Source organism: Amphiura filiformis, chromosome 19 (genome assembly GCF_039555335.1).
Source record: "Amphiura filiformis chromosome 19, Afil_fr2py, whole genome shotgun sequence".
NCBI lineage: Eukaryota > Metazoa > Echinodermata > Ophiuroidea > Amphilepidida > Amphiuridae > Amphiura > Amphiura filiformis.
Genome location: NC_092646.1, coordinates 29,233,992 through 29,261,979, shown reverse-complemented (window position 1 = coordinate 29,261,979; position 27,988 = coordinate 29,233,992). Strand labels below are relative to the sequence as shown.

The following is a 27,988-nucleotide window of genomic DNA, read 5'->3' as shown; positions in this document are numbered from 1 at the left end:
TAATGAGAAAAATAGGATCTCTCATTTGATATCATTTATTACCATCAACAAAATCACTGTATAGGCCTATACTATATTATGATTCACGCTGAATAAATCTCAGTAAATTCCATAAGGAATTAGTCACATTTACAAGAAACATTTACGAGTACGTGTTCTTTTTGCACAAATGCTTGAAAGGGATGACACTCTATGTTATGTCAATTTTAAAGAAATCCATTTTCCAAATATATCAGGTCACCTTCCTTTAAAGAATAAAACTCATAAGTACCTTACGTTCTTAAATTTACAATTTTAATTCACTTTTGAATATAAAAGTATGCATGAAAAGCGCATTTCAATACAAAAATTGGAAAATGCAAACAAACTTCAGAACTTGATAAGGCTGTAAGCAAGTTCTGTATTGGCCCTGTATCGTCCATTTTCACTACCCAGCCAACACCCTACGTTTTCACGACGTTCGCTGACGTTGTATACTTAGTTTGTCACGTTGGAGATACGTAAATTTGTGAACTCGTATTCGTGTTGTGACAACGTTATTTTTGAATTTCGACGTTAATTTTCGGATGTTGATATACCGTCATTATGACGTTGCAATGACGTTGTTTCAAGTTGTGAACAAATTATTCAGACGTTCCTATTAAGTCCAATCGAACGTTGTAACAACGTATGAATAATACGTTCACAATTGACGTCGAAACAACATCACAATGACGTTATATCAACGTCCGAAAAACAACGTCGAAAATCACGTTGTCACAACACGAATACGAGTTCACAAATTTACGTATTTACAACGTAGATGACAACATACAACGTAACTTTTATACGACGTTGTGAAAGGAGCTACAGAATGTGTTTTTACACTGTTTGCAATAGCATATCCAGACGGGACAATAGGCAGAGTGCCCCCTGACAAAACTGAAAGACAAAGGGGCCCTTCTGACAAAAAAAATGAAAGAGAAAATCGGGAAGGCAAAGGAAAAGAAAAGGGTCAAGACGCCCGTTTTCCACTAAAATTCACCCGTTCATGGGCGAAAAAATATGGTGTAGCTCGTGTAGACTTAATACACGAATATAGGCCTGTATAGTCTCTCCCAAAAATACCCTTCCGAACTTTTTCCTGATAACTTTGTGCTGAACATTTAGTAATTTTACAGATTTTTCAAAATAGGTTTTTTTGGCAAAACTTAGAATTCACCATATCATTTTTACAAAATATTCTGTAACTTCGATTAGAAACGTCCAATTTGTAGAATCTAAAATTCCTAAGAAAACTAAATACATGTAGAACATAGAATTCAAAACAATTCGACCAATAGCAATGCTATTCATACCTAATAAAATTCAACTTTCGCGGTATCATTCTGGGACACAGCAGCCTGCTTGTATACAAAATATAAAATATCTAGATTTTTATAATATAAACATGATAAAACAGCTGTAATTTTAAAAGCTATCGATATCTACAGCTTTGCATAAAGAAAAACAACAACATTATTACGTCTACACTTTTATATTATAGGCCTAAAAAGTTGTTTGATTAGCATAACCGGAACGATTCTAATTAGGCCAGACCCTGACTTTTTTTTTGCAAAAACAACAACAACAACAACCAACAAAAATAAATAAACTTATCAATTTAAAAATAGTTACAAGGCCTTTACCAAAAGCAATTTACAGCTTTAAAAGTAAAAAAAAACCCGACCTACCTACCCTATTTTTTTTTATGTTACGCCAATCAAACAATTTTTTTAAGGCCTTATTGATGTAAAACAGCAAAACCAGGATTGTCTAAACCAAAGTCCTCTTCGGATGTCTGCACCGCTATATCATTAGCTCTATGTGATCTCGAAATAACCGATATCGTTACATCGGCAATATTATCACTACTCTCCGATTCCGATTCTTTTACGGGGGGTGCCGTTTCAAATACAGCGGGTAAATCTCCCATGGCAGCCAAATTGAGCTTGCTTGATTGCCCCGTCATCCGACGCCATGCACTTTTGCCTCTGAAAATTAAGGACATAACAAAAAAATTAAAATTAATTTTATTAAAGTGTGAAAAGTTCTTTTTCAGATTCAACAAACTCACTCAGAACTATTTCAATTCCATGCAGGAACCTTAAATCTGCGGCAGCGTAGGTAGAGCCAAATTTTCACCCCCGCAATTTTTGTCCCATTTTCAGTCATTTTAAACGACAGACTTTTTCCCGTCCCCATTTACATTCCTGAAAATACCGTTCTTTTCAAAGATACTAATCTTAGGCCTACAGGTGCGAGTGATCAGCATGATATGGTTCAATACAGAGGTACCGCGTGAACGTACTAGTGCAGTTCGATGTATTCAAAAATTAAAAAAAGTTTAAGGGAAGGGGTATGAACGTTTGGACAGTATTTATTGTGCGACATTAGAGCACATCAGACATATCGAATTGCATTCTGAATACGAAGAATGTCATTCTGATATCAAATAATTTTGATTTTTGAAATTCGCAATGTAATACACATTTTATTGCAAATCATTAAAAATTAATATTTTTGATATTTAACAGTACTCGAAGTAAACTTTATAAATCTGATGATTTATACTTAACGTGTATGTAGGTGGGATGAAAAGCCGACGATCAATTGAAAATTTTGACCTTTCGTATTGAAGATATGGATTTTTTTTCCCAAAACACCAAAAAAATTAGGTCTTTTGGGAAAAAATCCATATCTTCAATATGAAAGGTCAAAATTTTCAATTGATCGTCGGCTTTTCCTCCCAGCTACATACACTTTAAAATATATCATTAGATTTATAAAATTTACTTCGAGGACTGTTATATATCAAAAATTGTAAAATATCAAATTTTATAATTTGTCATAAAATTTGTATTATATCGTGATTTTCAAAAATGAAAATTATTTGATATCAGAAAGACATGCTTCGTATTCAGAATCCAATTCGATACGTCTGAGGTGCTTTCATGTTCCATAAAAAATACTGTCGAAACGCTCAAAACGCTCATTCCAGATCTCTTAACCTATTGCCAGAGAGTAGATGCTATTGCTCTGGTAGTTAATCCTGATGTTACAAAATCACTTCTATACGGCGAATAATATGAACGCTCCTGATGAATTTGTTTCAAGAAAAAATTAACTTCAGTTTCAAAACATTAATATTCTTCTTTTAAGCGATCAGTTACGCAACCTATACTTGTGAGTTGAACATTTTGCCGAACCCCTGCCACCCGGGCCTGCCACATGTTCAAAAATGTCATGGTTAAATTATTACATAATTGGTCTCAGAGTATAGCTAATAAATTGTTACTCAGAATCATAAAAAGAATTGTTTTGTTTTTTTCTTTCATAAAAAACCACAACAGAACTATTGTCTTAGTGATTTGGGAATACATGTCCGTTAATTCCTATTGTTTCATAAGTAAAATGTCATGTTGGTCTAGTAAAACAATAGATGATGTAAATGGTATACTGAACTTTTTAACTTTTGTGAGAAATAAAGATGATATAAACTTTACAACTTTTATAAGAGAGATGTTTATGTCTATACCAAACAATATAGCTTTTGTTAAATTGACAACGGCTTTTATAATATCACAGAATTGACCCCAAAACGTGATGTATTGTACGATACACAGAAAAAAACACCATTCACAACAGGTGCGCATAATAATAGGCACATTCGTGAATAATCAGGGGAGCATTATTTTTGAAAAACAATGCACAAATATGTTTGAAATAATAGACCTTTGTTAAATTGGTGTGACTGCACTATTTGGTGAAGTTTTAATGTCGTGAGATACATTTTATGCACAAATATGTTTGAAATAATAAACCTTTATTAAATTGGTGTGACTGTACTCTTAGGTGACGAAACGTTAATGTTTATGATGTTTTAATGTCGTGGGATACATTTTTATGTCAGCCATATGTGACTAGGAAAGTTGAGATAGACATCTCAACTTTCCTGATGTGACAATTATTGAATTATTTTACATGAAACAATATGATGTTTACAGAAGTGCAAAGAACTCCAGCTGGGAGATACAAACGGGCATGATTAATATTTATTTTATTGAAGTGTCTGAAGGGTGTTAGGATATCTGTGAGAAAATCAATCCAATCTCTTAACAAGAAGAGTCCTTAAAAAGGACAACGTTCCGCTATGGCCTACTGGTATTGAAAATAAATCAAAATCTACTCTTTTTTGACTCATGGAAACGATTAACATTGATATAATTTAGCTGAACTACTTGCACGGGGGTGTAGAAACACGCAATAAAGCAGTTGTTAAATGGCATGTTGTGGGACCGGTGCACTGGCGTAACAAACAAGTGGTAGAATCCATTAGTTGCTATGACAACGTACCTAGCCCAGTTCGGACAACGACCTTATGAGCTCTTATGAACTTGAGGAGGTATTTTTAGATGAATGCATATCCAGTAAAGAGAACCAGAGAGAGAACTGTCTATGCTGAATGCTGGCTTAGAATTAGTAGAATTAAATTTGATATTCTGTGGAAGACTTGAAATCTTGTGTGGAACTTTCAAGAATTATCTTATAGTGAACGGTGTTAATATCATGGTTTAAATGATTTACAAACTAAGTATTTTAGAATATTTACTTCAATCTTCATTCACAAAAATACTGTAGTGCATGTATGCAGTTTACTAGTAGTATGCCTAGATGCTTGTGGACTCAATTTCCTTGGCGAGCTCCCACCAAAGGGCAGTGCACTCACTGTTCATTTAGGGCAAGTTCGTGAAAGTAAATACACATAAATCATTACCAGTTTATAAATTTAGCCGAATCTCTGCAAGGTAAAGTTACAAAATTTAAATGGTAAAAAAATATTAGTTGGCTTTGGGTATGAGAGTATTGTATTTCTGTCATTACTTTGCTGTCACATCCCAAGATCCAATAACGTTAATACAGATTAAGAGTTAATGAACTGAGAACTCGGCCATTGTGATGTAAAACAGCAGGACCAATGAGATGCCTTGTTACATACTAAACTGAGGTGATTGTCTCTGCTACATCTCCTGGCCTCCATGCACTTTCAGGACTATTAAACCAAGCAACTATTTGACAACCTAGTGTACCAGAGGCAGCATTTTACCTCTTTACAGTCTCTTTCTCATACATATAATTCACGCTTCAAGTAAGTTTTACAAACAGGATATGATGAGAACTGGTACTGGGTGTTTTGATCAATCTGAGCATATCGTTCCTACGGAACAAAAATATACTGCTTACAAAAAGAATCCGTACACAATAAAACAAAAGCAATAACTCAGAGACACTAAACCTAACTTACCAAATATTAAATCAGTGGAGAATTTTGTTTGCGTATTTTAATAATCTTACTATAATTTGCCTTATGTTGTATGCGTGTATGTATGTGTGTGTGTTAAAGGCTCCGTCAGTTTTGATCCCAGCCTCGCCAAATTCGCACGGGGGATGCAGAAAAATACGGGGAGTGTCGTAAGCTACCTTCGGTCGAAATCGGAGGTCGAAGGTCAAAGGTCAAATTTTAAACTTGGTCCGATTGGGCTGTAATTCATACGGGAGATCAAGGAAAATACGGGGAGTGTCCTAAGCTACATTCGGTCCAAATCGGAGGTCGAAGGTCAAAGGTCAAATTTTAAACTTGGTCTGATTGGGCTGTAATTCATACGGGAGATCAAGGAAAATACGAGGAGTGACCTAAGCTACCTTCGGTCGAAATCGGAGGTCGAAGGTCAAAGGTCAAATTTTAAACTTGGTCAGATTGGGCTGTAATTCATACGGGAGATCAAGGACAATACGGGGAGTGACCTAAGCTACCTTCGGTCGAAATCGGAGGTCGAAGGTCAAATTTTAAACTTGGTCCGATTGGGCTGTAATTCATACGGGAGATCAAGGAAAATATGGGGAGTGTCCTACCCTACCTTCGGTCGAAATCGGAGGTCGAAGGTCAAAGGTCAAATTTTAAACTTGGTCCGATTGGGCTGTAATTCATATGGGAGATCAAGGAAAATATGGGGAGTGTCCTACACTACCTTCGGTCGAAATCGGAGGTCAAAGGTCAATTTTTAAACTTGGTCCGATTGGGCTGTAATTTATACGAGAGATCAAGGAAAATATGGGGAGTGTCCTAAGCTACTTTCGGTCGAATGCGGGGATCACATTTGGTTGCGATCGGTAAAGGATTGGGCTCAAAATCCGCGAAAATGTGCATTTTCAAAAGTCAGTGACCATGGTATAAACAATTGCACTTGCTGCCTGTGTTCTATAAATAGCTCTGATGCATTCTGATTCATGTACTTGAACTTGGTAACATCTATATTAAGCCAATGTCTTCCACTGTGGGTTTTGAAAGGTAAAAGGCTCCGTAGCATACGGCCATACGGGTATACCTCTAGTAATAATAAGTCCCGGTAATAAGTGGGATTTAAAAAACGCGCCTTACATTGAAAACACAACCCCAAGGCGCTTACATTATGAAAAAAATAAGAAACAGAAGAACATAGCTAAAATATTAAACTACGAGATAAAAAGCATATAAGAACACACTCATAAATTACATATTAAAATCATTACATATCGTCGGCCGTATCACATACTGACGTATTTGCAAAATACGCATTTCGAGAAAATCGAACTTGAAAATCCTCATTCAACACGATACGATTTTGTTCCCCTATTTATACCAATTTATATGAAATAAGGGTGGTTTTCAAAAGTATTATGGATATTTCCTCTTTCAGGGTGATTCCCCCTGACCTTTGTAACGGGCTCATTACGCAGTGACAGCCTCACAGTCACAGCTCATTATTGGCGTGTTCCGTTACAAAAGTCGATGTAAATTTTGATACTTTGAAATGCTTTTTTTTTCATTCAAATTGGTTGTGGGTTAAGACCAGAAACAATAGAAATACAATAGAATCACACTTACTTTCCAAAGGCTTCGCCTTCCTCCATGGTTTCCGGTAGTTTCTTATTTAGTGTTTCGGGTAATAGCAGGACCAGCAAACCAGCCACTAAGGCTAGGCCACCAAAGATAGCTATGGGTAATTGTGGGGTGAACGCATCACCAAGTAGCAGAATTTGTGGTGCTAATATGCTTCCAATGCGGGACGTGAATGAACCCATGCCAACGCCTGCGTTTCTGGATTTTCATATGGAAATTTAATAAAAGAAAAGTTACATCAAATTGATTATAAAATTATGTAGTTCTTGGTGTATTATGGTGTTTCTTTATATTATATTTCTGATTTAATTTTTTTTTCGACCTTGACACAAATGATATAATTTCATTTTGTACAGCAATTGGATGTCAACAGTTACTGCCAGTGCTCGGTGAGCATTACCAAGCGCGTGGTGGTCATTGAGAGCCGCCGTTTATATGCTAGTAATTACGGTACTACGATTCCACTGAATAAGAATGAATAATACCATTATGAAATCTTATGTTAATAGCATAATGGTGGAGCGGTAAGGTAGCTTTGCTTCATTGGAAAGCATGTGAACATAATTATTATATTCAACTGTTTACTGTTAAAAGTATATCCAGACCGGATCTGGATAAAAATACAAGTTTATCCGGATCTAAATTATTGCTTGTTAATGTTTAACAACAAAAAAGTGATCTTAGCAAGGGAAACTTGTTTTACATTAATTTTCAACAAAATTACAGGTCAAAGTGAAACTTATGTCTTATGTCATCCGGATAATTTTGATCCGGATTTTTACAGAATAAAATACATACCTGATGGGTGTAGGGAACAGCTCAGCTGCATAGAGATATACAATAGCATAGGATCCGGAAATACAAAGTTTACCGACCATTGCGATGGCTAGAGTCATGTTGGTGTATTCTGAAATCGTGACAGAAGAAGAGAAGACATTACAATATTATTTTATATATTCGAACAAGAATATAGAAAGATAAAAAGATACGAAAGAAGGAATGAAAGAATGAAAGAAATGAAGAAAGAAAGAAAGAAAGAAAAAAAAAAAAAGAAAGATAGAAAGAAAGAAAGAAAGAAAGAAAGAAAGAAAGAAAGAAAGAAAGAAAGAAAGAAAGAAAGAAAGAAAGAAAGAAAGGAAGGAAGGGAGGAAGGAAGGAAGGAAGGAAGAAAGAAAGAAAGAAAGAAAGAAAGAAAGAAAGAAAGAAAGAAAGAAAGAAAGAAAGAAAGAAAGAAAGAATGAATGAATGAAAAAGGAAGGTAACAATGAAAAAGAAAGAAAGACAAGGCGACAGAAAGAAAGAAAGAAAGAAAGATTGAAAGAAAGAAAGAAAGATTGAAAGAAAGAAAGAAAGAAAGAAAGAAAAAAAGAAAAAATGATTCAAAGAAAGAAAAAAGGAAAAAAGGAATATAAACAAAGAAACAACAGCAGAAAGGACAACAATCCCATAGTTTTTAACAATTAACAAAACATTGACATGAAATGCCACATGATTCGCAGTATTTCTGTCACTCCTATTTCCCTTAGTGAGTTCATTTCCCAAGGTACCCCGTTCCCTACTTTGGTAAATGAAACATGATTTGATACTTGGGTTGATTTCAAGTAATATCCTCTATCATAAGTTTTCAATAATACAATAGCTCAAAGTCGTGAACGTTTATCTCGCGATACCTAATTTCCTATAATTATTATTTTGCAAAAAAACTAAAAGCGGATTATAACGTCATGAATATGTCCCTAATAAATATTTATCAATGACATCATGAATATGTGAAAATAACTTATGAATATGCATTTTCAATAATTATGTAACGATTAATTTTAAAGGGGCACTTCGTTATCCACAGCTTCATGGCCCACTTACTCCAAAAAAGTTGAGATTTTTATACCATCAGAAACCTAATTATTGTGTGAACATGGTGAATAACCCTTCATGCAGGTGAGGTCGTTTGACAAAGATATGAATCGTCCAGTTTGCCCGGCCAGTTTGGTAGACAAAAATTACATCACACTGACCAGAGAAGATGATAAAAGAGGAGGTCGCTCGCTGCCCACATCAAATAAATAATGTGTGCATCCGCCTATTGATGGAAACAATGATCTAATCCGATTGATCAACTAATACGATAAGTGGCTTTGCGAGTCACGACTGTCTAGCTCTAAACGACGCATGCCCGGATATCAATTTGTTACGTCAGTTGACCGCGAAATATAATTTCTGTATTGTTTGGCATGACTGGCTGCTAAGTTTGACCCGAGATCCCTGTGAAAAAGACCCTCATTTTGGATCCAAATAGCATTTTTGGACACGTTTGGACACAAAACGGGAGTATATGGAGAAACTGACACGAGTTTGAATTACTGATTACACTGGTTTTATGTTTCCGTAAACTGCCGCAAATATTCAAATAGTTATCATTTAAATTTCTTTTCCTTTGACCTTATATTAATTTGACTGGAAAATTAATTATGCTTGACTTTCCATAATTTAACAATTTTTTGATTTTTTAATGGGAGTTGCAATATATATAATGCTTCTTCACTCGTTTAAAAATCATGGTCACCCTCCCTAGTATTATTTTTTTTATTTTAAAAAAGCATGATTTGACTGCAAAATTGGGACTTTAACGATGTACTTCCGTGTGTGGAATATTTTCTCCACTGGAGAGAACTACCAAATCAGACCATGGAGGTAGTAGAGAAGGAGAAAGCTCGCACACATTCTATTGTACAATCATAATTGCCGCCCTTTGAGGTTTCCAGATCAACGTTTTGATTATGCAACACGATTATCACTTATAATCTTTTGTGTTGTATACATGCATGGTCGCACACTTGTGTGCGCTATAAATATGATGAAACAGCATAAGTCATTCTAACTTGATGCACATTATGCTTTACATCTCTTTTATTGGCTAGTTTAAAAGAGGGCTCAGGACGCGGTTTATTTTGAAACCTCGGGGGAGGAACAATTGTTTAAGTTTTGGGTAAACAAATAAAATCGGACCAACCCGGGCAGTACCGGGCAACACTGATATACATCTCGTTTGATGGGAGTATAATTCAACTCATCAATGCGCAATTTATTTTAATAAGATCTTCGTATTTTTAAAACAGTGGTTAAAACAATTTTACCCGTCCTTAAAATGTGTGTGAACTGCACTATTCCATAATAAACTGTTTAGAAACATTCTAGAACAACATGTTTCAACATATTAATCGTAAAAAACATCATATATTAAATGAAATATGAATATTCAAGTTCAACAGCTAAGTAAATGTATGCGCATCCATAATACATGTTTTGCGCATACGTGATTTACTTGTTACTAAATATGAACCCCCATGAGACGGAGTCATTCCAGAAATTATCGGCGATGATCATTAGATCAAAGGTATATCTGTCTCTATTGTGTATACAATAGGATTCACGTAATGAGCTTAACGCGAGCTCACTCCTTCTCTACTACCTTCATGATCAGACGAGCGTGTGGCGGATGAACAGATTACCACAAAGGAAGTTTCAAGTGGTGTTTTAAGTACCCCAAACAAAGAAAAGTGAATAGAGGTTAACTGTGGGTAATCGGATTATATGTTCGAGGGATCTCCTCTTTTCTCATCTTCTCTGCACTGACCAATGGTGCGCTTCATACATGCAATTATGCGCATGCGTTCAATGTCGTAATCAACTGACATTTTGGAAATAAGCTTTTTTTCGTGGATATCTATTAAACCATGTACCATAAAAAGAGGATGCTAAAATCAAGGAATGCCCCTTTAACACTAAGCATTCTGAATGTTTGACTTGACGCAACCATAAAAAATTGGTTTAGTAAAGTTATACAATTTCCTTGGAATGATTCCAAAGGAAAGAGTTATAGGTCTAGTCAATTTCAATATTATTATGAAATCGTGACAGGTAAAACTTGGTCACATTAGGGCCTATAATTATGAAGAAAAGGACGAACGAAAAGGACATTGTCAAGAAACGTCCTTTTTTTCCTCAAAATATATATATACCATAGGCCTACCTGTATGATGCAAAGGCGGCGGAAGTACGGGGGAAGGGGACACCCCCTACATTTTTTACTTAGGCCCTAAATCATAACAGAAGAAAAAATAAAGCAATAATTGCACTGTGCATCTTTCTTTTTAGCCCAAACAAGAACGTATTATAGGCCAAAATAGGGTAAAATTGCTACATTTTTCTGCGCTTTTCACCTCATTTTGGGCTAACATAGTCTGAATTTAATTGATTAAATTGCGCGCTTAGCGTATGTCTCAATACTGGCACATTATGCCCCTCCCCCACACACCTACATTGTATGCTTCCGCCACCACTGGTATGATATGACGATCTATATTTCACTCGCTGCTCGCTTCCCTCGTGCTATTCGAGGGACGTCGCTAAAATCTGTGTCAAAGGCTTGCCAAGACATCTTTTTAAATTTACGTTCTGGACCCCATAGTCAACTTTTCGTCCACTTGACACCATACCACACCTGGTTGACAGAATTATACTTTGGTGCAGTTGTATGTTCCGGATGTATAATGTTTCTGTTTTTGCTTGTTTATGATTTTCAAGGAATGTATTAGCATCCATAAATTCTATTGTCTATACCTCATACCATTTTGTTTTTAACTATTTTTATTTTTACATTAAAATATTGGAACAGGTTTAAAGTAGCAAGAAAGCATGAAAAATGAATAATTTGATACATGGTAGACAGACGACGATGAGAGAAAGAGAGATAGAGAGAGGGAGAGGGGGAGGGAGGAGAGGGAGGGAGAGAGGGATAGAGAGTAGTGAGAGAAAAATGAAGTCTCTCACGTTTGCAGCTGCAAGTTAGCTTCGTATTGTTCATATATCTCGGTTTATATACCTCATAATTATATAGATTATCTGATTGGTTAAAAGTGCAGTCATGAATTAACTATGCCCTCAAAATGAACTATGGACCGGTCATCATAGTCATGGAAATGAACTGTGGATCGGTCACGTGCGTCCCGATCAAACTGCGCAATCGCAACATCCACGTATCCATTCGGTATAAAAAACAAATATTGACTGCTTTATATTCGGGACATGGTTAAGATTATAGGCCCGCGGTGATCTCAAAACCATGCTATGACCCTCGGCTGCGCTTCGGGTCATAGCATGGTTTGAGATCACATTGGGCCTATAATCGTAACCATGTCCCGAATACTCACAGCAGTCAATATTTGTATAATAGAATAAAGTAGACTTTCCATTCCCTGGTTTTCCTCGCAAAATAACTTTTTAGAAAATGATCATAAAATGTTGATATGATAATACCACTATGATGATGATGATGATGATGATGATGATGATGATGATGATGACGATGACGATGACGATGACGATGATGATGATGACGATGACGATGACGATGATGATGATGATGATGATGATGATGATGATGATGATGATGACGATGACGATGATGATGATGATGATGCGATACCAAGTGGCACTTTGATTTGTCTTCTTCGAAGTCAATTCAAGCACGTCTAAACAACAGTAGGTCAGAAGTGGAAATTAGCATATTTTTAAAAAGACGCCCTCTAGATGCTGTTTCCGCCATATTTCTAATCACAATTTTTGCTGAAATTATAAATTGGGTCATATAGGATATATACTACTATATAGCTACAAAAATCATTACCTTTTCAGCATTATGGTATCCAAATCACACAATTGTGACAATTTTTGACAATTTTTAGGCATTTTGGGGGCCATTTTGAAAAGCGCCTTCTGTCTAGAGTTCCCACCATTTGACGAGGTTGCATATTCTTTAAATGATTTCCCATACCTCGAAGTACAAGAAACCACTTTCAAATTTTGTTCCCCGTGATTTGGTCACGGAATCACTATTTTCACCCTTACTAGTTTGCAGCTATTTGCTGCAAGGCACCTTGGTTTAGAATAAGGTAGACTTTCCATTCCCTGGTTTTCCTCATAAAATAACTTTTTTACAAAAAATGATCATAAGATGTTGATATGATAATACCACTATGATGAAGATGCCCTCTGGAGGCTGTTTGCTGAGGCGAAAGTAAGAGGCAGCCCCGTGAGGCAGCTAGCCATAATTTGTAATATTTGCTGAGAAGAAAGGCCTCAAGTTTTGTTAAAATTCTGAAATTTTGAATTAAAAAAACTTGTCGTCTGCAGTCGCGTGGCGAGTGTTATATAATTATTAAACACTTACCGTTTGGTACTGGAATAGCGCATTTAACAACGTTACTCAACCAGCCACCATGAAAATAGATGCCAGCCATTTCAAGAACCACTGAACTAATACTAGGCTTGTTTGTACTCATTTTACTGCATTTTTCATGCTGGTTCCAAATATGGTCATGTAAATTTACAATTCTGAAATTTTTGAATTAAACAAAAAACTTACCGTTTGGCACTGGAATAGCGCATAACAACGCTACTCCACCCGCCACCATGAAAATAGACGTCAGCCATTTTCTGCCAAATCTATTCAGAAATAGTAGACATAAAATATAGGCTGGTATTTCCACAGCACCAGCAATGAAAAAGGCTAAAAAGGGATCGCTACCAAGGTCTTCTGTCATGAATGAAAGCCCGTAGTATGCCATAGAACTGCTTATCCTGTGATAAAAGAAACCATATTTTAAATGATCGAAATTAAACGGTAAGTACTAGTATTATACACAGTGACTCGAAACTGATCTTAGTAGGTCACCGTGACCTATTACATGTGTATCACATGACCTACTTTAGTTGTCAAGGGTGTCACTACAGGGACGGAAGAAAACTCGCATAAGTGAGTACCGATGACCAGTCTGACCTGTGTAAATAGGTCAGTCTGACCTATGTAAGCGAGTTGATGGGACTCATTTGGCAGTTGAAGCGAGTCATGTGACCTATGACAGTGGGTGCGAGTCTCTGCACAGACTCACTTGATGTGAATATCATGTCATGTGACCCATTATACATGTGTCACAGTGACTCGAAACTGAACTTAGTAGGTCACCGTGACCTATTATGGGTGTGTCATTTGACCTACTTTATTTGTCAAGGGTGTCGCCACAGGGACGGAGTAAATACTCACATACGTGAGTACCGGTGACCCACTTTAACAGTTTTCTGTGTAGGCTAGTTTTATCGAAATGCCTGAAAAGTTTGACTTCCAATCTAAAAGACTTTGGCGAGGGAAAGATCTAAAAAAAAAAGATTGAAAGATTGAAATGTTCAATTTTTTTTAAAGATCTTTTCGTAACAGTTTTTTAGATTGAAAATCGATATTTTCCTTTTAGAGAGTTCAAGGATTTTTTAAAAGATTTTTTTACCGTTTCTGATGTACCAAATCTTTTTGTTTTTGTTTAGATAAATCTGGTAAAGGTATTAGACTACCCATTTTGTAGATGACATTGTATAATGTAAAGTTCAAAGAAACTGTCATTCATTAGCGCCAATCCGGCTTGAAATGGGAGGGGGATAATCGGCCTGAATTGCCAAACAGTGGCTGAAAAGAACAAGAGTAGTGTACCTTCGGTTCACCAAAAACACACTCATATCCACCCCATTTATATGATGTAAACATCTAAAAAAAAGTAATGGCCATTATTCAAAAACGGGCGATTGTATTACAAATCTGTAAAATGCGTTGGAAGCAGAATTTATTTTCGCGCATTTTGACACCTTGATACGATAGCCCAGAAAACAATAAAACACCGGTCAATTTAATGTAGCTGGGTCCAGATTTGAAAGTTGCACTTACAACAATACAAAAACACTCAAATATCATTACACAGATTTCCTACAATTATACTGAATACAAATCAAAAGAATTTACCGTAACTTTCATATCTTGGGTTACATTGATTTAAATGTACGCTGGGACGTCAATATTAAGTCAATTGCTATAAATGAGGTGTCAAAATGCGCAGAAGTAAATTCTGCTTCCAACGCATTTTACAGATTTTTAATACAATAGCCCGTTTTTGAATAATTGATTAATTGCCACAATTATTCAAAGGGGGAGGGTAATTACATTTTTTTGAGATGTTTATGATGTGTGCCTCCCAGTGTCGCATAGATTTATTTTTCCGCCACACGGTATAAAAAGGAATTTACACCTAATTTGGGTGATGTACTGTATAATGGATTAAGTCTCTACTATGAAAAATGTGCCCACACTGATATAGCTTTATAAATATAAAGATTAGAATTGGGTTTTGTTATGTCCCATATTTGAAGCAAACAATTTTAATTGGAATATTTCGAGACCGTGAGGGGCCAAACTGGGCTATTGGGCTACAAGTACACATGTTCCCAAGTTGGCAATAGGGATTTGCCTTATTTGAACATCCAACTACACATTCCTACTGGTCAGAACATGTTGTTGATCAGTGTTTGAGCCACGACCCTTATGCATAGGGGGGCCCTACTGTGATATGAACAACAACAACAACAACAAAAACAACAACAACAAAAACAACAACTACAAAACATCTGTTAACTTACCAATTAAAATAAATTTTGATTGTTTTAAATCTCATATTTGGCGTCCGAACCAAATCCACAGCACTGTGCCTCCTTCTCATCACCGGCCTTCCATTAGCACTCTGAAGAACCTGTTTCCCTGGAATATTTGTTTCAACATATTTTAATTTGACTTTGTTGATTTTAGCTGCTCTTTTTATAATCTGTAAGGCTTCTTCTTCTCGTCCTTGTGATATCAGCCATCGAGGGGACTCCGGTAAGATCCTACAGAGAAGGGCGGAAAATAAACGTGGAAGATCAGTGACGTGTATGAGGTGGGGGAAGGGCAGAGGAGCGACCATTGTATCCAAATTATTGACATCGATATTGACAAGGGATAGACACTTGTAATGGCAATAAAACATCATAAAATGAGTAATATATAGCAGTGGAAGTCCCAAGATCAAACCTTGTCAGCCATGAAAGATCATTTCTACCATCTACAGCCCAATTATGGAATTCTCTACCTGCCCAAATCTGCTGTCAGTTATGCCATGTCGTAAAAAAGGAGGAAATTCTCAAACTACTTTTTATCATGAAATGAAAGGAATAACCCATATTACGGAATTGAGCTAAAATAATTAAATTAAAAATATATGTAAATAGCGCCCTCAATTTTCACACAAATATACAATTTATAGAATAAAATTTACCACTAAAAGGCAGAACAAAAGAAGAAAAAATTGATAAAGAAAAGAAAATCTAAGTTAAAAATAGCTAAAAAATATATGTGTAAATTAGTGTGATAGCTGTTGGTATTGTAAAGGTCTAGAATTGAAAATTCTGCAATGTTTTGTTAGAAACATTAATAAATGATCACATCAAACAACTTAAGAGTAAACCCTTGCTGCTGCAAGTTTGCCAGCATCTCACATGTGGGGAGGGAAGGGAATGGGCAGCTGTACCCCCGGGCTGTACCCCTTGGCCATGCCACTGCTCTGAGCCATAGATATGACGTCCTTCATGCCTAAATTAAATATACTTCGATTTCGTCTTTTGTATATGCCAACTAGTATAAGCACACCTATCAAACTAAACATTGAAGACTTAAAAAGTCTGAATTTATAAAATCTTCAAGGAAATAAAACGGCAAACAAAAGCACTGATAGTTATTTAAAAAAAAAATATGTTGGAACTTACCAGTAATATACAAGGAATATGATTGGTGGAACGGAAATGACTAATTCAATCTTTGGCCAATCACGTAAAACCCACGCAAGTACTGCTAACAACATCATCCCCAAGCTGTAGAAAATACGAATTGCTATCCCTGCAAGTGCTCTTTTAGATGGTCCAACCAACTCAGTACCTATAATAAGTGAGAGTAAATTTGACGAGAAGAAAATTAAATGTCTAATTTGAAATCTTTAAACACTGGATATTGCCGAATATTTGGGCTGCAATTTGGGCTGCAGTGAAATGTGGTATTTATTTCGAAAAAAGTTGAAAAGGGGTCATTGTTATACCGAGGCCCGGAAATGAGATCCATAACTATTTGCGGCACCGTCCCCGTATGGTCATTAATTGTCCCCCCCCCCCCCATTGATTTGGGACCGAGTAGTTATTTAACCATGGTAACGTTGCAACTTAAATACAAATTCACCCCAATGTTTAACAGAATGTAATAGGATTGAGGTTCGCAATGATTAAATATATAACACTATAATATATTAACATAATAAATAAAAAGGTAATTCTATACCAGAATGTCCTTTCCAAGAAAGTTCTTGGTCTTTTAAGAGTTAAAATTCCCTTAAGGGGGTACTACACCCATTGAATTTTTTTGCATTTTTTGCATTTTGTGAAGAAATTACAAAAAAAAAAATTGGACAAAGTGGTATGCAAAATGAAGGGCAAATCTTCTCGTTTTATTGGTGGCATCGGTATCAATGTAGCTTACATGCTTTTGAAGATAGAAGCCAAAAGGAGGTACATCACTGATGATTTAAATTCACTTCATTTTGGAAAGCTTACTATCAACGGATTTCGTTAAAATTTTGGATATGCGTTGCTAACACATTAGGGAAATAATGTTGATATGTAAAATGGGAATAAGTGGTCCCTGATTTCTTTTATGACTTCATGAACTTGGTGCTCCACAACTATCAAAAAAACGAACCGGTTAAAATGCTTCTATTTTCAATGTCGAGCTATATTTTGTATTTTGAACTTGCAACACTATGTCACTGAAACTTAAGTAAGCCATAGGTAACAGGTTACCACAACCACACTACAGCAATGTTGAAAAAGATTGTATTTTTTGTCACCTATACCATCATTTTTGTGATTTTGGTAACTATTTTATACTTATTTGCCCAATCCAACTCAACTAGGAAATCTAAATTGTACTCACCATTTACATCCCAAGGTATTTTAGTATATCCACCTCACACATTTCCATTATATATCCAGTAACAGACAAAATATCAAAATTGATGCCTCATTATGACATGTATGATATCACAGACTATCACATGTATTCATAATTGATGCCTGAATTTGACCTGAACCAATTGACCTATAACCTGACCTTTGATGACCTTATAGCCTTTTTTAATCTCTTTTCATAACAACATATTATAGAAGATACATACAGGCTCTGCATACATGGTGTAGTATTGAATTGTCTATGTGGAAGAGATTATTTAGGCCTATTTAATTTATTCAGTGTTATAATCAGTGAGTATATTTCTATAGATAGTATAACAAAGGATTTAATGTATTCTATTCATGTATTCTACTTGGACATGTTCAATAGAATAAATTATGGTTTGTTATGAAACACACATCTCAGTTACCAGGATACAGTAAACAAAAAAATATATAGGGCTAAAATGATTTTCTAAAATGGTTTAAAACCACTTTTTATGTAGAGATATTTTATAAGTTCAGGACATGAGATGATGAACATATTTATATACTTTATAAATTTGCAACAAAAAAAAGAAGATGGGTACTGATGAAAATCGGGGTATTAAATCGCCTTAATTAATCGTAATTCTTCTGCTGGGGAGCTTCAATTAAACGTTCATATTAAAAAAAGGTTAACACCGGTTACCAACTCCGCAACAGGGTTTTTCTGATAAACCTAATGTTCTATGATAATGAAAACAAAATAATTAAAATGATTACTGACCAATGACATAAGCTGTTACAAATATCCCTGATGACGTCATACCCAATAGAAATTGCATGATGCAAAATACCGGAAAGTTTGGCGCGAAAGCTGCACCGACTCCAACAGAAGTCTAGAAGAAAATTAGAAGATCAATTTAATCTTAATTTTGTTCGTACACGAAAGATAGCCATTAAGCAAGTTGTTTCTTACAGTTCGGTTAACTTTGCATATGAGCATATGAGTTTTGGAGTCCCACAGGGGTCTATTCTGGGACCATTGCTATTCATTATACACATGAATGATATTTAAAATCAAATTCGCTAAAAACAATTTTGTTTGCCAACACGAGCTGTTTTACTCACACTAAAATGCAATGATATGAGTAATAGGAGTATGATGGCTATACGGTTAGGAATTAATCGCACAAAATGTCTTAGAATTTAACATTGGTGTTTACATGTTTTCATCACGGAAGAAAGATCAGCCTTTCTACCATGTTTTCATGTTTACAAATCGATTACAAAAAATGTTCGATCACTAAATACAGGTTTCGTATTATGTGCATCGTTTTGTATGTCTGTTTGGGTGCGTGTCTGTCTGTTGGTCTTTTTGTCTGTCCAACCGTCTCTCAGTGTATCTGTCTGCCTGTCTCTCTGTGTGTCTGTAGGGGTGTCTCTGAGTCTGTGTCTGGGTGTCTGTCTGTCTGTCTGTCCATATGGCATTGTCTGGGTATATGTGCCTCTGTATTTGTCACATAGACATATAGCATACCTGCATAAGTAATCCAAAAAGCAGCATAGTTTTGCGTCCCAAGAAGTCTGCAAGTTGTCCGAACACAGCCAACCAATCATTTTACCCACCATCACCATAGTTTTCGACAATTGTCGCTGGGAGTTTTTCTCGCATACAAGGTTCCACTGCGAATTGAAGATAATTGGATAATTGTTATTTTTTCCTCAAAGACTATTGTTAGTGACCCAACAGACTTTTTATTCAACGTAGAATATTAACATCTACGTTATCTAATTTATTCCCATTCTATTTCCAGCAATGTTTAACTTCTAACGAATGTTTGATGACGTAAAATCGATTTTTCTACCAGATATTTACGTAACATATCATAGATTTTACGTCATCAAATATTCGTTAGAACTTAAACATTACTGGAAATAGAATGGGACTAGATATGTTACATCAAATATTCTACGTCGAATCTGTCTGACTTTTTTAGTCATTCGGAACACTTTGACCAAGTTTGAAACCAATTTCTGTGAAATAAAAATGTCATGAACATTTAAGTCTCTGCATTGTTTTTCAGCACTGAAAATATTGGCGTACATTACATATTCATGAGCACTTTCAAGTCATGTAATTAGCTCATTAAAAAAACATGATTTAGTAAAACCAATACGTCAAAATACGTCGTGAAATATGTGCGAGGGGGGACACACGGCCTGATTTATCAAAAGGTGACTGTAAAGAACAACAACAAAAAAGGTGAAGGGGACATGCCCCCAGGATTGACGCCCATGGCTGCAAACAAAAGGCATAGTTATCTGTGCACCTGCACTAATTAATCGGTTTAAACATGCTTAGAGCATTTAAAAATACCTCGTGATCCTTTTTTTAAACCATAGTGAATGTACGATGTCAGAGAAATTTTGTAACGATTCAGTAGTGCTGCATGAGGTGTCAGATCATCCTTGGCACTGCGCTACTGTACAAAATGAACTCAGTGAACTCAGTTCGTCTTTTTAAAGACTGTTCTTGTTCTTCTCAGATTTCGCTTATTTCTTACGGAACATGTCACAGGGACGTATATGGTCATTTTCACAGTAAAGGGTGTAACTTTTGATTTTTAGGGTCAAAATTTCAAACCACTTAAATATGTTTCTGTTTACTGAAATCATGCATAGAAGCAACTTAAATTCCAGTAAAATAATGTTTCAAGGCTTAAACCTTTTGATTTCTAATAAAAAATTTGACATTTCCATAACATTTTGGTTAAAATCTAAGAAAAAATGTATTTTACATAACCTCAGAAAATTATGACATGAAAGCTGGAATACATGTGAAATCCCATTCCAAAGTAAGTCAACAGATATAAGTTAAATTTTATACCATGTTTTGCTATGTTTGTAATTGCAGTTTTGAAAATTTTAACATCAAGTGTCATTTACAATGGAAATTTCCAAACCTGAAACATATTTTTTAAGTTTTAATTGGGTTCCTAAAATAATTTGAATGTCTAACTTCATGTACAAATACTACTTGATGAAAGGAACCTCCCAGCCAAGTTTCACAGAAATTGGAGTTATTTTTTAGAATTGGCAATTCAAGCGATTTGTGTTTCGGAGGCTTCAGTTAACAACACAGGTGATCATAAAAGTAAAATATTTGGCTAACTACTACAAGTTGACATAAAAAAATAGGTAAAAAATATCACAATTACCAATTTTCATGCTCTGCTTCTAAGTATTGTATTTCAGTTGTGACAAAAATTAAATTATCACAGCAAGTCATTTTTTTTTTTTTTTTTGTTTCGGAGGCTTCATGTTAACAATTGTTAAACATTGCAGAAGTAGTTTTTTGAAAACAACAGTGTTGGGATCATCTAAGCTGTTATTTTCTTGTGTGTATTGAATCAATGATTCTATGCGGCAGATATTGTAGATTTATCACATGTTAATTTTTTCACCCATTTGTTAAGTATGGTGTTTTTTGCATGTGAAGCCTCCGAAACAGGCTTTTTGGGTATCAGTATATTTTTCAAACATTAACCATAAATGTCAAATTTTTTTTAAATTTATGACATTCTGCACATATCAAGTAATAATTACAATGCAGATATCAGTATGAAACACACCAATTTAGATATGCATAGATGATAATTAATCTTATTGTTGTTTCGGAGGCTTCATTTGTTTCGGAGGCTTCAATTGTTAACGGAAAGTTTGTATTGGGTCCCATTTTCAAACGGTGATATATATCTCCACGATTTAAAAACATGTGACTTGAGGATCTACTTTGCTACATTTTGATAAATAGATTGGATGAGCTCTTTTATTTATATTTGCACAAGCTTGCTGAACAGTTTGTTTCGGAGGCTTCAAAAAGTTAACGGAAAAACGGCTCTTTGAAGTCAAGATTTTATAAAAATTTTAAAAGCTTGCAAATCGACTAATTTTTGTTACCCATTTCAAGTTAAGATAACAACTGTTATGAATCAAGAAGAAATGAAGAAATAACTAAGAATTATGAACCAAAGCTACACCCACAAAGTTTGTTAACAATTGTTAACGGAAAATGAAGCCTCCGAAACAACAAATATCGAAGTCCGGTTCTCAAAAATACAGGGCTGTTCACAATTAAATCTAATGTGGCAGTGTTTACTGAACATATGACTGTACTTTCAGGATAAGAAAAATTATCCATGAACTAACTGAAGAAAACACAGGGTTTTACAAAAATGTTACTGTTTTTTATAGTTTTTCAAAATGGCAATATTAAGTACATTTAAGCCTGCTAAAACTGAACGCAGTAACTCCCAAAGCTGATTATGCTACCCAAGGTAGCTGCTAACTAGATGACTTATGTGGCCAAAAATCATGGAATTCTGTGGCTTTATTAGAACACTACGGATTAAACTGTTAAAAATCCAAAGTTACACCCTTTACCGTGAAAATGACCATATGGCAAGCCAAGGGGGCCAAAAGCGTGGAACAGCTACGCGTAGCTTCTTTCTCGTTACGAGCAGCTGTTTGACCAATCAAAATAGTCAAATTTAATCACGTGGTTGGGTCGTTAGCTGCGCGTAGTATAGTTATAGGTATCCTCTTTCACAATTATTATCTTGTAATTAATTTACGGAATTAGCATAGATAACGAACGGGTAAAGGAGGCCAAATCACAGCACGTGTCAAGAGAACATGTTGCTAATGCCTGGCTAAAATGACACAAAGCATATTTATTTAGTGTTTCCAAGTTTACACCGTGTTTAATAGTAAGTAAGTTTATACTCGGGCTGTATTAGCGGTGCAGGGGATATGAAGGTCAAACAACAACAACTACTGATGTAAAGCGCTGTGTAAAGATATTGCAGGGAAAGCGATATCACATGCCACTGTGTATATGGAGAGAGTAAAATGGGTCATCATTTTTTTTTTCGGAACAGGGGGTGGGCGGGTTCCTAAATTTACAAAAAGTCGGCGTCAATAAATTGCGACCCTCACTATTTCGGCATCAAAATGTTATGACCCCCGACTCCCACCACCGATACACCGTACCCCCTAGACAGGCTAAAATTGTATTGAAATCAGTCTTTTTGAATACAATAAACACACTATCTGTAGTCATCTTGTGACTCCCTACATTTTGTCATTATCAATTTATGACCCCCTCCCCTTATTTTTCTTTCCAAAAAGTATGACCCCTATATTTGGGATCCCTTCCGAAGAAAATGATAGCCCCTAAATATAGAACAATCATCATTCTGTTCAGATATTACTTTAAAAGCACCTATACCATTTTTTTGCTGATATACTACAGATATTTTCATTTACAAAAATTAACAACGTAATATTTGTGAGAGAGGATGTTTACATCAGCTCCACGTGTTTAAAACCGCGAATCTGATTGGTTAATAAGCTGCACGTAACGAGAAAGAAGCTGCGCGTAGCTAGTCCCACGTTCTGAGCCGCTTAGCTTGCCATAGACGTACACTGTAAAAGTCATAGAACACTTGACACTAGTGTTCTGTCTCTGTTTCCAAGATTAGTTATCATGGTTATGAAAAGATGTCTGCATATCCATACTAAAATTTGCCTTAAATAGTGTCTCCTTATACCTAGCACTATCACAAAAAGGAAATATTGTTACATTAATATTTGATTTTGAAAAAATAAGACAACATTTTCAAAACTTAGAACACATATGTAACACCTTTTGAACACTTGACACGTGTTCTTATTTCCTTATGTCTTTCGTTGTTTCATTGAACACTGGTGCTCTTGTAGTTTGAACACTGATGTTCTGAAATATTTTATATACACATGTGTCATATGTTCAACTGTATCTTATGAACACGTCTCAGGTGTTCACACTAGTGTTCTCTAAATAAGTTGAACACGTGTCATGTGTTAAAAAACCGTTACATTAATGAACGCGTTCCATGTGTTCTGGCCAATTTACAGTATAGATTTCAAGAACCTATGCTATTGTGAAAGGATCGAGTCTCTCCGGAGAGTCTTGAATCGATATGACAACCCCCTTTGGATATTATCTCAATTTTATAATTGGGCTATTCCAGAAAATAAGTGCGTTAGTGCACACCCCGTATAGAGGAGTAATTTTTTAATATGAATGTCTGGATTTTCAAGTTTGCTTTCTGGAAACAACTGGAATTCCAGTTGCTAATGTTACTTGAAAAAGCTTGGAAATGCAATTAATAGAATGATTGATAAATCGCAGAAATTTCCTAAATGAGCTTTCAAACTCAGAATTTCTGATTTTGAACTATATTTCTGCTGGATTTTTTCGCCTTTTGACGCTTAAAGTTAAAAGTCTGGATTTTCAACAATCACAACTGGACAAAAAAGTCTGGAAATCCAAACTCCTCGGGGTGTGCATCAATTTTCTGGAATAGTCCATTTGTCATTCAAGCTATTGGATCAATGTTGAATGTTCAGCAACATATGACGAGAAGGGGCCGGGGTCTTTCGGTAAGGTTCCAAAAGTGGTCTTTCCGTAAGGTTGGGAACAATGTTCCCATAAAAAGGGAGGGGTCTTTCCGTGAGACTGGAAACAATTTTGGGTCCAATTATAAAAGATGATACAAAATTTTCAAAAATTCATCAAAATTTGAAATTTTTTGAAAAAGTTGACAAAAAAATAATGAACAGATGAAAAAACGGTGAGAGATTACAAGAAATTTTTTCCAAATTCTTGAAAAAAGGGTCTTTTGCAAGAAAACAAAAAAGGGGGTCATTTGGGGGGAGAGGCAGTTCGGTAAAACAAAAAGGGAGTCATTGGGTGAGAGTGAGTTGAAAAATGGGGGTCAATGAGGCCCGACATCCCCGTCACCCATTTTTAGTGGGAGCCCCTAGGGGTTTCAGCACAGAAAACAAAAAGTGAAAAGTGTTCACATCTATTATCTTGTAAGACTAAACAAGAAAATACATAATTTATTGAATAAACTGTTATTTCTCAGTTAAAAGTAGATTTCTTAACAAAAATCAAAAACACGAAAATATGAGCTTCGCCACGTCATATCACAAAAGTTCTGCATTATGTTATTCTCAAAATATGTTTGTATGTTTGATATGTATAAATCATAAATCTATAGCAAATGCATGACAATACATTTTTTTGCCCATAACGATTAAGAAAACTGTAAATTACACCAGATATATCACACACCGTGTACTTTTGGGACTGCGAGGTGTTTTGACTCTTCGAGAAGAGGTTAAACACACTTCTGATGAACTTTTCTGGTGTAGTATGGTTGGCCAAATCGGTCATATCACATTAATTGTGCAGTGTTGACTACTAAATGTAGTATTTGATTGCATATACGTAATACCTCATTTTAGTTCTTCGTACTAATACTATTCGCCATAGAAGTAGGTGATGTGACATGATTAATTACCATAGCGATGGGGTGAACACAATATGTGAATGTATTGCCATGCACTATAAGTACATATCAATTTATAAGCGCTCTTTAGCAAAGTCATAGTTCATTGAATTTACAACCGTATGACAAAACAGGCGAAAATAGTAACTTTTTGCACAAGATTTGCAATCTAAAGAGAATTGACATTGCTCATTCTAGGTCTAATGAGGCTAGTATTTGGACAATATAAGTGTGCTCTTTCAATAACATAAAATTTGAAAAATATTGTAAGGAACACTTGAGGTTTTGACTTTTAAAACCTACAATTTGGTCAAAAATTGTGCTGGGATAGGTCGTTTTCAACAGATTTACCACATTCGCTTTGCTATAACATTGAATTGCGTTATCAGTTAAGTTGACTTAATGAGAAAAAGTGTTTTTAGGGGGAAGTGTTAGCTTTCGTTTATATAAAAAAAAAATTCTGATTGGATAAAGGGAACACTTGACAAAAACCAATCACATATTTCTTTTTCCACTAGATCTCACACAGTTCTTATGATGCTATGCACTCAACCGTGTAGTAAAACACAGTCTGCGTAGAGCCTAGACTCGCTGTGCTTGGAAATTCTGTGTGCTCGGGTGAATATCGAGGTGGAAACTGTGCGTAGATGCATTTATAAGAGAATCGTTTTTGTAGTCAAACCTTTTCATGTAGGCTGCACTCATCACCTGTCATGTCTGCAATGTGAGCAACCATATAGATTGAATACAATACCGCTCTTTTCGAAGACACTAATCGTACAGGTGTGAATGGAACGTACATTGACTCAGCGTAATGTGGAATTTCGATCCAGGTATTTATGCCTATAATTCTTTATAATATAAAATACCAATACAATAATATCTACCAAAATAAAAACCGTTTCAAAGGATAAAGTTTAAAAAAATCTTTCCTGTGTGGCTTCACCCTTTTTAAAACTTTTTGCACAAGATGATAGTTTCTTAAGATGTATACTAAGTCATCTTTACTTGTTGGTTTTCTTAGTTGGCAGGATTTTATGAAAAGCATTTCGTCGAGTGAAACGTATAGACATTATGTGTTTTGATGTGTTTTAATGTGGTTCTTTGTAGCCCTGCGGGGTAAACTAGTTGGTTATCCAAATTACGCGGTTTGTGGTTCTTTGATCCCTGCGGGGCAAAGCTTGTTGGCTCATGATCCAAATTTTGAGCTTAGTGTTTCTTTGTTAGCCCTGCGGGGCAAAACTTGTTGGCTGTCCAAATTTCGCGGTTAGTGGTTCTTTGTAGCCCTGCGGGGTAATATAGTTGGATATCCCTAATGAGCGGCGGTTGTAGGCGGTCTTATAAAAACATTTTTGTGCATGCTAGGGTAGGTTCTTCTGCGCAGTGGCCCACGGGCTTTTAAAAAAGTGAAGGATATTATAACGTCAATAAAATTATCAATTTGTGGTTTTGTTTTGTTTTTCATATGAAAAGAATTGGCAAAAGAAAAAATCAGCAATGTTGGTAAATATGAAGCTCTATTTGTTTTAATGTAGGTCTATCAGTGTCCATATACGGACAGACTCCTCCAGCATGGTTCGAACCCAATACACACATTTATTGGTCAGGTGTTGGCCGAGCTTTGAGTTGTAAAATAGCGAGACCAATAAAGTTTGTATTGGTTGAATAATCATTCAATTCTATCATTACTATGTTTTCAGAATCTTGTTTTGGTCAAAACGTGATTTTTTGGTCAAAAATGTAATGCTTGGTCAAAAATGTGATTTTGGTCAAAATGTGATATTTTGGGTAAAAAATGAATTTTGATCAAAAAATGTTATAAAAAATGTGGGAAAAAGTGCGCCTATCCAACACTGTGAAGCTCTGTGATAGTCCAAGTGTTGAGTCCAAGTGTTGATTATATTGGACTTTTTTACTGTACAATGCAAAGTACAGGAAGGACGATTCTGATAACATTAATAATGACTAAAGTGTGACCCTTTTTTACCTTCACTAGGTCGTGTTCGGTCTTATCAAAGAGTCGCCTACTTTGGTCTTATCATTTACCGAGTAGGCCTGTGTTAACACACCTCTGGCCTAAAAAATTCAAAAATCTGTTTTTTTAATGCTCTTTGTTTTCGATTTTCTGATCAAGTTAGCGAATCACAAACAAACAAACAAACAAACAAACAAAAGTGCAAACAACCACACAGACAAATAATTTGAACTTACCTGTGACACTGCAGTTGAACCATAATATTTGGTATCATAAACCCAGCCATTGTCGCAACCCGTCACCTCCTTATCGGCGATATTCACATCTCTCAACCCCAGTTCCGATGAGCACACATTATAAGCCACAGATAAGTTGCTATATCGTTTACACGAATCCCATTCTCCACCGGAAAGTCTAGGAATAGAACAAGTTTTGACTTCCGATATCTCTTGATAAACTTGATCATCTGTAATTCGACAATAATGTTTCGGTGAAGCACTTAGATATGTGTTACCAAGTGTATGCCATGAGCACGGTATTGCTAGGAGGCATATGCACATGTATACAAACTTCTGATATCGTCCAAAATCACCCAAATCCTTAAGAATATCATCATACTGCATTGCTGTGCTTGTAATAAAAATGAAAAATAGGAAATACTAGCTGAGATATGGATGCTAGGAAGGCATGGCTCACTTCTTAAGAGTAAGAGTACGAATGTCGATATGATAACAGCTGATTGGAATATTGTATATAGCAACGAGAAGG

General features: G+C 35.6%; 2 protein-coding genes across 2 annotated transcripts; both read right to left on the bottom strand.

Moving 5' to 3' along the window:
- Positions 1-6: 6 nt before the first annotated feature.
- LOC140141146 (organic cation transporter protein-like) lies at positions 7-27,904 on the bottom strand. The gene is made up of 9 exons (XM_072162939.1): positions 27,457-27,904; positions 19,383-19,528; positions 18,630-18,741; positions 16,634-16,802; positions 15,476-15,718; positions 13,383-13,597; positions 7,757-7,865; positions 6,944-7,156; positions 7-2,012 (listed from the first exon to the last, which is right to left on the bottom strand). Exons 2-9 carry the CDS (start codon positions 19,407-19,409, stop codon positions 1,763-1,765), a joined length of 1,338 nt encoding a protein of 445 aa, XP_072019040.1. The 5' UTR covers positions 19,410-19,528; positions 27,457-27,904; the 3' UTR covers positions 7-1,762.
- On the bottom strand, positions 23,577-27,843 carry LOC140140485 (beta-alanine transporter-like). Its single transcript, XM_072162242.1, has 2 exons — positions 27,457-27,843; positions 23,577-23,642 (listed from the first exon to the last, which is right to left on the bottom strand). Exons 1-2 carry the CDS (start codon positions 27,841-27,843, stop codon positions 23,577-23,579), a joined length of 453 nt encoding a protein of 150 aa, XP_072018343.1.
- Positions 27,905-27,988: the final 84 nt, after the last annotated feature.